The 13120-nt window shown below is 66.7% G+C and overlaps 1 protein-coding gene across 1 annotated transcript in view; it reads right to left on the bottom strand.

Annotated features, from left to right (window-relative positions):
* Positions 1-12931, bottom strand: part of LAMA5 (laminin subunit alpha 5) — a 54154-nt gene extending 41223 nt beyond the window's left edge. Inside the window, exons 1-2 of the mRNA XM_030841592.2 lie at positions 12600-12931; positions 8063-8215 (exon numbers count right to left, since the gene is read on the bottom strand). Coding sequence (XP_030697452.2) covers positions 8063-8215; positions 12600-12881 — 435 coding nt within the window. The 5' untranslated portion in view covers positions 12882-12931. The remainder of the gene's footprint in view (positions 1-8062; positions 8216-12599) is intronic.
* Between the last annotated feature and the right edge of the window lie 189 nt (positions 12932-13120).

Here is a 13120-nt window from a genome sequence, read left to right on the forward strand (position 1 = left end):
CCCAGCCTCAGCTTGCCCTGCGTGGCGACCACGGGGTAGGGATTGTGGTTTCCAGACCTCAACAGCTCTGAGGGCCAGGGAGCCCCTCCCCCATCCCAAAGCCAAAGACGAGACCATCGTCCAGGCTGGTCTCTGTGCGTGAAGTCTGGGCTCCAAGGAAAGCCGGGCAGGGCCAGTGGGAGACCTGGGCACCCACCCTGCACACGGGGAGAGTGGGGGCCCCAGATGAGGGGCAGAGACACAGCTAGTGAGCACGCCATACGTGGACGGCGCCTGTGCCCCCGCTGGAGACCCCCGGCCCACACCCCCATGCCAGACCTGCTCACAGGGGCACCCTGAGGTGGGCTCTGAACTGCCCACTAGCCTTGAGGGCAACGTCACGCCTCCGGCCGCCCGCCGTCCCCTCAACGGGTCCCCGCCCAGCCCAGAGGAGCAGGTTCCCTTCTGGTGTCCACTGCTCTGGACTTCTGCCCCAGACCAGCTGGTCTTCGGTCAGCCAGCCAGGCCCTGAGCCTACGGCCACATGGGGGCAGAGCGGGGAAGCCCTCCAGGGCCGCCCAAGGCACACAGTCACCCCCTACCCCGGGTCAGCCTGAAGCCGCTGTGACAACCCCCTCGAAGGACAGTGGAGGGAGCATGGACACCTCATGGCCCCATCCCTCAGGAGGCCAGCCTGCTAAGAATCCAGGCGTGGCAGGGGGGGGCGGGGGGGCAGGGGGGGGCAGGGGGCATGAGGTCCTGGGACCCTGAGACACGCCCATTCTGAGTCCTGCCCTTCCCGGAAGGCCTGGAGTTTACAGGGAGGGGCCCAAGTCAGGCCAAGAATGGCCTTTCCCTGGGTGCTGGGGGGGAATGAGGGCCTATTCACCCACTGCCAGGCCTTGAGATCATCTTCCACTTTGCCCTGCCCAGTCAGGGGAGGGGCTCAAGCCTCTGGGGGGATGGACCCTACACCCGGCAGGCAACTTGGCCAACTCTCAGGCATTCCAGGGAGCCCTGGGGATCTCAGATGGCCCCTGTGCCAGGAGGGGTCTTCATGAGAAAGGGGGGCATGGCGGCGTGGGGGGCCTGGGTGTGCAGTGGACGTGGACACAGGCTGCTCTGGGGGCGGCAGCATGGCCCGCATTGAAGGCCCCCAAGGCGATTAAAGCCTCCCGCCGAGCCCCCTGGGGCCCACCCCCGCCTTTCCCTGAGCGAGGCCACCAGGCTGCACCCTCCGCTGGCCAGCTCTGTCCCTCCCCCAGGTCTACGGGCCGGTCGCATTTTTCCCAGCTGAGAGCACTTGCACAAATATTGACTCGGAGATGCTAATCGGGCAGGACACAGGCAGTATGGAAACTTCTGCCCCCAGGCCCGCACGCTGGGTGCGCTCCAAGGAAGACCCTTGCCTTCTGTCCATCTGTCCACCTGGTCATCTGGCTGGCACACAGGGGCCCCGGCCCAGGCTGGAGCGACGGGAAGGCATGCGCTCAGCTCTCCCCACCTGTCCGCAACCTGGTCCTGGTTCCCAGGGCCGTACAGCCGCCCTGGGCGTGACCCGGGAGCGAGAGCGGACCCCCGGCCTCCCTGGACACGGCCCTCCCCACGCCGCCCCTGCCCGCTCGGCTCCACTCGGTGCCAACGCCGGCTGACCCCTCCCGCTGCTACAGAATTCTGTGCAAAAGGAAAAAAAGTCTTTTAAAGCAAAAGCCAAACAAAAGCCTCCGGAGTTATTTTTAAATATCAGGCTCTTCTGGGGCAGGCACGTCTCCAGGACAGCAGCCGGACCCGCCTCTCGGCCACGGCTCCCCTGATGGCCCCCACACGCAGCCTGACCTCGGAGGGCCAGGGCTCGCCAGGAGGGGATCCGCCCCATGACCGCCGCCTGGCGGAGGGGTGGCAGGGGGCTGCAGAGCCCTGCGGCGAGAGCTGGGGGCCCTGGGTGGGTCCCAGGCCTCAGCGGCTAGATGGCCCTGGGTGGGCGTGGGGCAGTGGGACAAGCACAGAGGAAGTCAGAGACCAGGGCTCAGGGTTCAGGCCCTTTCAAAATGCCGTGAAGCCTCTGAAAGTCTTGAAAGGGAAGAGGCCCGCAGAAGCTGGCAGCCACCTGGCAGGGATGCCGCAGAGGCGCCACCCAGAGCCACTCCGCACACGCTGGTGCCCAGGGGCAGAGGTGGAAGGAGGGGAGCGAACACGGGCGGGGCTGGAGTCAGGAAATACAGGGAGGGCTAGAGAGGAAACGGGTGCTGCAGACCCCGTGCGGGTCCCTGTAGCCCCAGGGATGGCGGTGCAGGAGGTGACAGCTGGTCGGCAGCCTCCCGGGCGCAGACACCCACGTCCCAGGGATTGGGCTGGGGCTGGAGCCCCTGGGAGCACAAGGTCATCAGGGCCAGCGCACGCCCCCTCTGCCTTGGCCCATCTTGGGGCTGGGGGGCCCTAGGCCAGGCCCTGTGCCCCTGTCTGGGGCAGGAGGGGCCCAGCCCCCAGCCGCTGGGCCAGGCGACATGAATCACCCGGCAGCCTGTGACTCAGCCCCGGCCCTGCAGGAAGCCGGGCCCCGTGCCGATTCCCGGGGACGGGCCAGGGTCCCAGGCCGTGGCTGGGCGGCGGCAGGAAGCCCCTCCTAGACGAGGCGTCCGGGCCGGCTCCCCACCCTCCTGGACCCCCCACCGCAGACTGCTGGGCCGGCCCTCGGGGCCCTGTGTGCTGAATCCAGTTGACCCGGCGCACCCAGGTTTGCCCTCTCTGCAGAGACCCCACCTGGAAGCCTCGATAAAGAGGAACGCCGCGGCAGGGGGGCCAGCCGGGCAGGCGTGTCTACTCGGGCCCCCAACTGGGTAAATAAGAATGGCCACCCACACAACGGGAGCCTGAAAACAGGCCACATGTGGATGCAACTCCCGGAGTGGAAGAGCCACTGCTGGAAAGAAAAATAAAACGTTGAAATGTAGAGAGGGCAGGCACAGGCCCCAGGGACCCTGACTGCGGGGCTGGGAGCCCAACACACTGGTGTGTGGAGCAGAGCAGGGGGACTTTCAAGGGCTGGGTGGGGGTGGAAGGGCTCCGACGGCTCTGTAGGAGCTCACCAGCTAGAGTGAAGGGCAAATGCCCATGTGGCCCAGCACCTCAACGGAGCTGGGCCTGGGGGGATTCAGAGACACACACCCCCACCGACCACCCAGGGGCTGTCTTGGGCCCCCTGCCTTGACGGGGGGTTTTTAGGCCCTGCCCCCACCCCATCCTCCCTACAGCCTGGCCCAGGTCAGGCCAGATGGGCAGTCCCAGGCCACAGGAAGTGGACTTTATCCCACGGGGACCCCGACGCACAAACAGTTTAGTCTCGGGCGTGAGCTGTATGGCCAGAAACCAATGCCGTGGCATTTGTTTAAAAGCAGACAGAGGGGGATTCCCTGGTGGCACAGTGGTTAGGAATCCGCCTGCCAATGCAGGGGACACGGGTTCGAGCCCTGGTCCGGGAGGATCCCACATGCCGCGGAGCAACTAAGCCCGTGCGCCACAACTACTGAGCCTGTGTTCTGGAGCCCACGAGCCACAACTACTGAGCCTGCGAGCCACAACTGCTGAGGCCCGTGCGCCTAGAGCCCATGCTCCACAAGAGAGGCCACTGCAACAAGGGGCCCACACACCGCAGCAAAGAGTAGCCTCCGCTCGCCGCAACTAGAGAAAGACCGCGCAACAAATACCTAACGCAGCCAAAAATACATAAATTAAATTTAAAAGATAAAAAGCAGACAGAGAACAGAAGCCTTGGGGGCCACCAGAGCCTGGGGGAGTCAGTGTGGGGTGGCGGGGGTGTCTGTGTGTGCCCAGCATGAGCAGACGAGTGTGCCAGGATGGCCAGGGGAGCGAGGACGAACGGCCCCCAGCCCCGGGCACGGGGGGCCCCTCGGCCCCGCATCCTCCGAGCAAAGCGACAAGCAGAGAGAGGCAGGGTCTCGCGGTTCCCACGAGGAGAGGTGGGGCCTGTGCCGGCCGAGGACCCTCGGTGGGGAGGCCATCCCGGACGCCCCGCCCTCTCCTCCGCGGGATCCCAGCTCAAGGGACCACCTCCGGCCCAGCCGCTGCACCTGTCCTGGCTGCCGGGTCCTGCAGCTAGAGCCTAGCCAGCCCAGCCACACTTCCTGCCACTTCCCTCAAGCCACCCGCTGACCCTCCTGGGGCACTGGCCATGTGGCGGAGCGCCCAGCTAGGTCTGGACAGCCAGGCCAGTGACCATGACCTCATAACCCAGAGGACTGGCGGGCACGCCAGGACCAGGAGGCCTGCCCGGGGAGCCCTGAGTGGGCCAGCTTGGAGGGTGTGTGGCCCAGAACCGCGGCGGGCAGGGCGGACCTGCACGGGGCATCCCGGCCGCAAAATGGCCGGCACGTCCGGGACCCTCAGCGCGGCGCCAAGGCCCCAGCAGGTGCTCTCTGCGCCCGCACCTAGAGAAGGGAGCCTGGCCCGGCCAAGCCCGGCCTCTCCTCCACACTGGCTCTGTCTCCCCAGGTGCTGCGTACACCCCCACGCGGTGGGGGGCAGCTGGTGCCCCCCTGCCATCCCCCAGGGAGGGCAGACCCCCGACTTTGGCATTTCTAGAGTTCCCCAACCAACACTTTCTGGCCTCACACCCAACTCCCCCAGCCTACGCTCCACCACCAGCCCAGCCTCGCTCTGCACCTCACCCCCTCCGCCCCCGCTGTACCCCCCAACCTGGTCTCCAGGCCACGCCCCTCCAGCCCCAGCCTCTCAGGGCTGGGATAAGGGGCCACCCCGCCCAGGGCACAAGGAGAAAACACAGCTCACGGTCAGCAGGGGATCTGCATTCCTCACCTGCATCTGGGGAATGAGGGCTACAGCCCGCAGGTGAGGGGCGGGGGCTGCTGGCGAGAGCCCCTCCCCACGGCCAGGCCAGGAAGCGGGCGTCTGGAGAGGGTGGGGGACGCCCCCCAGGGCCAGCCCTAACCCTGCCCAGCTCCTTAAGACCACCGGGCTATGTGGACGGGTGAGGCTCCGCGACGGGGAGCCTGAGGCGGGCAGGACGCAGGAGAGAAGCACCCACTGTGCCCCCTGGGAGGACAGGCCGGTGTCCCCTCAGTCACCAGCCGCGCAGACTGCCCGCTCTGGAGAACCCCCTTTCCGAGGCGAGCAGCCCGCAAACCTCAGACCTACAGCTCAGTTCTCTCAGGTCTGAGGGTTCCTGGCTGAGACCCACATGGTGAGCAGGGCAACGGCAGAGGCCTAGACCTCGCCACGCCCTTCCCGCCAGGTCTCTGCTCCTGGGGCCTGGTTCTCCAACTGCAAAATGGGGGAAGAGGGTCCAACGGCCCTCACCCACCCTGGAACAGGGAAGGTCAGAACAGGATGAGGTGTGACCGGAAGACAGAGCGAGCAGGCTTCCGAGGCCCCCCACAGGCAGACGCCGCAGGGACCAGGCCCCACCAGCCCTCTGTCCTCCCCAGGGCAGGAAGTCCTCCTGATGCCCAGGGCCAGCCGCCCCATCACCCCGCCCCGCCCTGCCCCGCCCCGCTTTCCCAGGGCATCCGCTCCAGCTCCCAGAACAAAGGCCCCTGGCAGCCGCTGCACTGGGAGTGCCCAGCCCCACTGCCCACTCGCTTCCTCACAGAAGCCCCAGCCCCACCCCAAAGCAAGGGAGCCCCCAGGGTTGAACCAGCTTAGCCAGGCCCCTCCCACTCGGCCTCTCTCCCCATCTGCCCCAGGGAGTGTGCTCAGAGGGTCCTGCCCTGCCTGGGGACATCCTCAGTCTGACTGCGGGCCCCCGCTGCTGCCTCACCAGACCTGGGGGCACTTGAGGATACAGACCCCGGGGCCCCTGTGAGGGCCAGCCCGGCAAGTCGGGCCCACTCCTCCAAAACGCCTCCCGCCCAGTGCCCCAGCCTATGCCACCTCCGTCCTCCCCTACCGCCTACCCCAAGTGGGGCTCCTCGGCCGACGCAGGACCTGGTCTCTGTCCCCGACCCCCGTGAGCAGGGCACCCTGAAGGGACCCAGTCGTCGCACAGTGGCCAAGGGAGGAAGGGGTAACAAGCTCCTTTTCCGAAAGGGAAGGCGGTGAACGCGCACGTCTCCCCTGAAATTCCACAGTGGCTCAGAAACGTGCCCCGGAAAGAGTGCTCTCGCCCGCGGAGCTGGAACCTGGGCCCTTCCGCTCCCCCCAGCTCTAAAGCACACTGGTGGGCACCCCCCATGCTCACCAGCTCCCACCCCAACCAAGGCTGGCAGCCCCCCGGCCCAACCAAGACGGGGCTTTGGGAAGTCAGTAAAGGGGGAAAGGAAGAGAGGAGGGAGGAGGGAGGGTCGAGTAGATGGAAAGAAGCGTTGGTGGGTGAATGGATGTTAGGTGGATGGGCTGGTGGATGGGTGGGTGGCAAAAAGGAAGGAAAGATGGGGGGCAGGGAGAGAGAAAGAATGGCTAGGTGGATGGGTGGGTCAACCTCCCCCCCAGACAGGGCTGGAAATGGCCCAGGCCCAGCCTACAGAGTCACTTGAGTCATTTTACATTTGCGTTATCTTACAGTCGGGGGAACTGCGGCTTAGAGGAGCAGGATGTACACAGTGAAACCCTCTCCCCGGCCCAGGCCCAGTCTACAAAGCAGATGTGCCGCCTGCCTCCACCCCGCTGGCCCATTTCCTACATATGGACACCGAGCCTCAGAGGCCACAGAGCCAGGGGGAGCTGAGCGCCATCCGAGCTGCCCCTCGGCCCCATCCACTGCACCTCCTGCTCCAGGCCACCCCGGGGTTGTCATGGAGACCAGGCCACTGTGCGCCCAGCAAGGGCCCTTGCCCTGCCCTAGTCTGGCCAGGCTTGTCCACGGGGGAGGAGGGGCAAGAAGGGCCCAGTAGCTCAGCACAAGTTTCCCCGATTGACCCTGGGGCAGAGGCAGAATGCACTTCCCCCTCCCCCACCCGTGGCAGTGCCAGAGAGGGGGCACCCGGGGACGGGACGGGACGCACAGGGTTGCTGAGGTCCCTCCCTGCCTCCAGGGGGAAAGAGAGCACAGATGCAGTGAAAGCCCAGGGAGCTGAAGCGAAATCGCCGCAGCCCCACCCAGACCTGCGTCAGGCAGCACCACCAGCCCCAGAGCCGCAGGCAGGGCCCGCGATGGGCAGCCCCTCCAGCCAGGCTCACAGGAGATGCTCCACCACCTCTCCTCCAACGCCCCCAGGATGACAGCGGCATGGAGGCTCAGCAAGGAGCAGAGACCCACCAGGTCACACACCGGGACCGTGGCAAAGCCGGCCTGGACTCAGGCACCTGGACTCACGGGTCTAGAGCTCCTTCCCCGGCCCCATGAACAGGGAAGGGGGTGGAGGCGAGGTCTAGCAGGATCGACCTTGTAACCCAGCTCCCAGGCAGGCCCAGAGCTGTGGCCGCTTCTGGGCTTGGCCTCACCTACCCCCCCCTCCCCCACCCCACCCAAGGAGGCATCGGGACTGTTGGCCCATTTCACAGGCCAGGATACCAAGGCCCGGCGCCTAACGTCACATGAGAAGTGGGACGCAGCCCAGGTCCACCAAGGGGGCTCGTTTGTCACTGGGAAACGCCTGGCCCCCATCCCCCACCCCTGCCTGTGCAGCGGCCTGGGCGGGCGCACCTAACCCCTCTTGGCCTCTGCAGCACAGGTATCCTAGGAATGTCCACTTTCTCTGGCCTCCTCTGCATTCCTGGAGCCCCTCCCACTCCCGCCAGTGGAGCCTGGCTCCCTGCAGAGGAATTCCTCAGAGTAAACACCAGGGCTCACAGCATTTCAGCCCCACCTCCGTGTTGTCCCCTTAGCGCCCCTCACCCTAACCCTCCACGTGACCTCTGGAAAGCCCCCCATCCAGCGCCCCTCTCTCCCTGTGCACCACGAGGATGCTGAGAAAACAAACGGAAGGTGCCCAGTGCCACGCCTCCGTCTGTACGGGCCTGCCACCAGCAGCCCGTCTGTGCCCAGCCTCTGCCCAGCCTCCCAAGCTCATTCTGGGTGGACACCTCACCTTCTGGTCCTTGCCCCACGGTGAGCCCTTTGGCCAGGGACATAGGGGACAGGCTGCAGAAGGCGAAAAAGGGACTCTACCTGGCCCAGGTCCAGGGTGACGTTGACCTCGTTGTACTCCAGCCCACGCGACAGCGGTGGGCTCTGCCACCAGCGCTCCGTGCCGTCAACGGCGTTGCTCACAGGGTGTGCCCTGTTGCTGCTTGCAGCTGTGCAGATGTCGCAGTACTGGCCCTGTAGGGGAAGGGGCGGTCAGATGGACAAGAAGGGCTGGGACTCCTTACCCCTCTGGTCACCCTCCCACCCCATCACACTGGCCGCACCCCCAATCTGTGGACCCTTGTGCGCCAGTCACTCATTCACCTGGCAAGTACACACTGAGAGCAAATATGATTCTCAACTTGGGATACGGTTCATGTGAGAGATGATCACACCCATTACAGAGGAAACAGGAGAGCAAGGAGGGAGCAGGGCACCCGCTGCAGGTGGGAAAACATGGCGGGCCTCCCTGAGAAGGTGGCATCTGAGGCCTACACCATAAGGGGGCGGGTGTGCTCCAGGCAGAGGGGCTGGCTGTGCAAAGGCCCTGGGGCAGGAAGAGCAAACAAGGAGTAAACAGCAAGAAAGCCAAGAAAGCTGAGGGGGTAAGAGCCGGTCAAGGGCAAGTCACACGTTTCTCGCCCACCCCCGCCCCTCAACCAGCAGCCACTGCAGGGGGCTTCAGAAGGGCTCTTGCAGGATGGGGCCTGGGGGGGACCTAAAGAGAAAGGAAGGTGGGGCTACAGCCAGAAGGCCCAGGCCCGATGTGAGCCCCTCCCAACCTCCACCAGCTCATCATCCCCCAAACCTCTCCACCAGGCTCTCACCCAGGCCCATCTGGATTAGGGTCTCCAGACAGGTGGAGTTAAGCCATCTCAGCGGCCTGTGGGGACAGGCCCCAGAGTGGAGGCACGCGGGCAGCCAGCAGACGAGGCCTGGACCTCCTGGCTCTGCCACTTCCGAGCCCTGGGACCGGGCCAGGTCACGGCAGCCTCAGCGCCCCGGGGTGAAGAGTGGGGGCGATGCTGGCACCTGCCTCGGCCACTGTAGGACTGACGGATCCCACACGGGGCCTGGCAGCTGCTTCTGTCATGGCCCAGCCCCCTGCCGGGGCCCTGCCCTCTGAGGGGAGAGAGGGGGCTCCCAGCATCATCCTGGCCTGCTGTCCCCATGGCAGAGGAGTAGGCGCTGGAAGCTTCGGGGGCGGGGGCAGAGGCAGAGCTGGGCCCTGGCTGCTGGCCCAGGGGAGGCCCAACCTCCCACCCCAGAGGAAACCAGACCTGCTGTCCCTCTGCACACAAAGGCAGCCCTCGGAGACTTGGCATTGTCTGAGGCCCAGAGAGGCCACGTCTGGGAAACGCGGCCACTCCACCCCTCCCAGCCTCCCAGGGGGCCAGACCTTGTCCTAGGAGTCAGAGGTGGGAGCGTGGGAGATGCCCTGCCCCACTCCCAGGCCCGGCAGCCACAGAGGGCCCCCAAGCCTCCACACACGCATGGCGCGGACACGTGTGCTCCTGGCTTCCACGGTGCGCCCGGGATGGAGAGACCACGAGGCAGCAGACTCAGGCACCGAGCCTCCCACCCAGGGGCTCCCAGGACCCCTCGTGCTGGGCGCTTTGGCTGACCCCATCTCTACCCTGCTCCTGCCTGGGGCCTTGGCACCCTGAGCTCTTGTCCTCCAGCTCAGCTGTCACCTCCTCAGCAGAGCCCCAGAGCTCCAGACCACAACTCCCATCACTGCGCTTTATTTATTCTACCGCGGGAGACGTGGAATCGTCTGACTATTAGCAATTCTCCATTTACTGCCTCCTGGGGGGCGGGGGGAGGCGCACCTGCCTCGTTCTTAACTGTGTCCCTGAGGCCACCACCCAGAGGTGCCACGCCGAGGGGCTGGAGCAATGGAGGACACCCAGAAAAGGGGTACCATCTGTGCAGGCCATACTACCAGCTCAAACGCTGAACCCCAAACTGGAACCCGGGCTCTGGCTCCCAGACCTGTGGGAGCGGCCAGAGGGTGAGCAGAGGAGGGGCTCAGAGAGGCTCACCGAGAGCGCTAAGCACGTGCGTGGGGGCTGTCTGGGGCCTGGCGGAGCTGGGGGGCTTCTCAGAGGTGGTGGGTAGGGCCATCTGGCTGGGGTGGGCCTTCCAAAGAAGGCTCCCTTGGTCAAGGGAGCCAAGGGACGTGTCTGCTCATGTCCACCCAGAGAATCAGGGGAAGATGACGACTCTACTGCCCATGTGGCCGCAGCGGGACTGCTCGGTGACGTGGTCGCTGCCGACCTCTCTGCCTGGCGGATGGGGCTGGGGAAAGCAGCCTCTCTCCGCCCCTGTGCTGCAGAGGGTCCTGCCAGGAACAGAGCAAGGAAGCAAGGAGCAGTGATAAGGACTTCCCCTCCCAGTGAGTCACCACGCCGGCAGCCGAGCCCCCGACTTCCCCTGCGGGGCTGGGCCAGCACGGAATTCCTCCGATGCCCACCTGAAGTCGCAGGGCCAGACTCCCAAGGAGCCCTCTGCCTGCCCTAGCTGCCCCGATGCCCATGAGGGCTCACCCCACACCCCAGGTGGCATGACCCTGGCCAGCTTCTGTCCTATCTCCCCCAGGGGGCCCTGGGAGCTGCTGGCCTGCAGCCTTGGGCCCACGTCCTCCCTGACCCACCCACAAGACTGGGCTCTTGGGACAGAGAGGTGCGCCTGGCCACTCAGCTCCAGCGTCTGTGGGCAAGGCCCAAACACCAACCCAACAGGAAGCCAGGGCGGTGAGCAGATCCCATTCCCCAAGAGGACAGGGCAGAGGCTCCAGTGGGTCCAGCAACTTGACTAAGGTTGGCCTTCCGTCTTTCCGGCTGGCCTTTCTGCCCTGGCAGCCTCGGCACAGGGGTGCGATGGCTGAGCGCTACAGAGTTTCAAAGAGAGGCTTCAGCTCCAACTTGCCAGACTGGGAGCTGCGAGGGCAGGGCTGAAGTGCTCACTCAGGGCCCCCTCGCTTGCCATGCACAGCCACTGCCACTTGCCAAGTGGTCACTGTGTGACGGACAGCTTCCCCAGCCCTTCAGGCCAAGCTCACAACTTCGGGTGAGGCCGGCCCTCGTGTTGTTCCCATTTTACAGATGAGGAGCCTGAGGCTGGGGGGGGAGCCACACAGCTAAGGAGAAGGCCTTTGACCCCAGGCCACCAGCTCCTGTGCGGCTCCTTTAAGCACCAGGAGGTGGTAATAAATGACCCCTCCCTCAGGGATCCACGCAGCTGCCCCTCCTCAAGGGCCTGGGCCAGGCAGCACAGGTGGGCAACAGGGCGCCTCTCTCCAACAAGGAGATGGCTTGGAGCCTGGGCTGATTAACTGCGGAATCCCAGCTGAGCATCTAGGCGGCGGCGGGGGTGGGGGGGGTGGCCAGGGCTGACCAGGCCCTCTGAGCAGCTTTGGAGACCCCCCCCAAGCGCCTCTCCTCCACCTGTCCCCTTTGATGTCACCCAGAAGCGCTAAGGGCCCGTGCTGGGGTCTCCGGTCGCCCCGCTCACCCCACCCAGATCCTGGTCTGGCTTTGGGGCTTCACAGGCCTCAGTTTCCCCACCTGAAACGTGGGCTTGAGACCTCCTGCTCAGCTGTACAGGGCGTTGAGGAGATCATGGGTCCAGGAACCGGCGGGAGGTGACATTTCTGTCCCGGATGGCTCTGCTGCACCAGGGCCCCCTCGTACTCCTCCCTCCCTGGGGGGTGGGGTGGGGCAGGCGGCAGGGAAGGGGCCCCAGCTGAGGCTCCCTCATTCATCACCCACCCCATCACTCTACTCTCCAACTACCTCCTCCCTCCCCCAGCCTCTCCTACCGGAAAGGTGGCAGCAAGTCCCCGGAGGCTGAGGCTCAGGTTACAACAGCCTTGGGGCCCCCAGACTCTCCCTCAGGTTTGGCAGGGGTGGGAGGATGGGCCTAGCACGGGGTGGCAGGGAGCCTCTGGGGCAGACCCTATCGCCCCAGGCAGAGCGGCAGCCGGTCTGTGTTCCTTTCCTCAGTTAAAAGTCCCTCCGTTTGTCCCCCTCCCACCTTGAGGGTCCCACCGACTCCCCAGACCCGCGGGAGCGAGAGCTCCGTCTGGCCCCTCCCGCCCCATCCCCGTCCCATCCCGTCGCCAGCAGGTTCCAGCCTGTCCCGGGGGAAGGCGGAGTGGTCCGCCCCCATCCCACAGGCAGCCGGCCGGGGAGGCCAAGTCCCGCCCTCGCCGGGATCCCAGGACTTGGGGCCGCCGGGGACCAGGCACCAGCCCCTCCCCTCCGGCCAGCCGCCGCCGCCGAACTCGAGCGGTGCCGGCCGCGCCCGGGTCCGCTGCGTGCCGCCTTCCCTGGGACACGCGCACTTCTCTGGCTGAGCCCGAAGGGCCGAGTTGGGGTCCCTTCCGTCCGCCGAAAGGCGGAAACGGGGCGTAGGGACGGGCGGCGGGGGCCGCGGTCCGTACCTGGCTTCTCCGCGGCCCCTGGGGCTCCTCGCCGAGTCGGGCTGGAGTTCCGGAGTCCGAGCCCGGTGCGTGCCCCGCGCCGGCGTCCCCGCCACCCCGGCCTGGCCCGCCCGACCCGCGGCCCGCGCTCACCTGGATGGTCTGGTTGGGGTCCCCGCCGGCCACGGGGCCCCCCACCAACTTGCAGTAGAGGTCCTCGGTGGGGCGCGGGGCGCCGCGCGTCGGGGCCTCCTCGCCGCAGGTGGCGGAGGCGGCGATGCGGACGCCCTCCGCCAGGTTGAAGTAGGGCGGGTGCAGGCTGAAGCCGCTGCCCGCTGCCTCCCGCGCCCGCACCGCGCCCAGCAGCGCCAGCCCGGCCAGCAACAGCGGCGCGGGGCCCCGGGAATCGCGGGGCCGCGCGCCCGGCTTCGCCATCTTCCAGCTCCGGGGACGGCGAGCGAGGCTGGAGCCTGGCGGGTCTGCAGCGCGGGGCCCGGCCCGGCTCGACTCGGCTCGCTCCGCCCGCGGACGTCAGGCCCCGCCCCGGCCCGCCTGGGCGCCCGAGCCCCGCGCCCCGGGGAGGGGGCGGGGGAGGCCGGGGGGAGGGGCTGCCGGCCGCCTTAACCCTTGGGACCCCGGTCCGGCCGGCCTCTCGGAAGGGACACCTGCTGGCC

The sequence above is a fragment of the Globicephala melas genome, chromosome 15 (assembly GCF_963455315.2).
Source record: "Globicephala melas chromosome 15, mGloMel1.2, whole genome shotgun sequence".
Taxonomy (NCBI): domain Eukaryota; kingdom Metazoa; phylum Chordata; class Mammalia; order Artiodactyla; family Delphinidae; genus Globicephala; species Globicephala melas.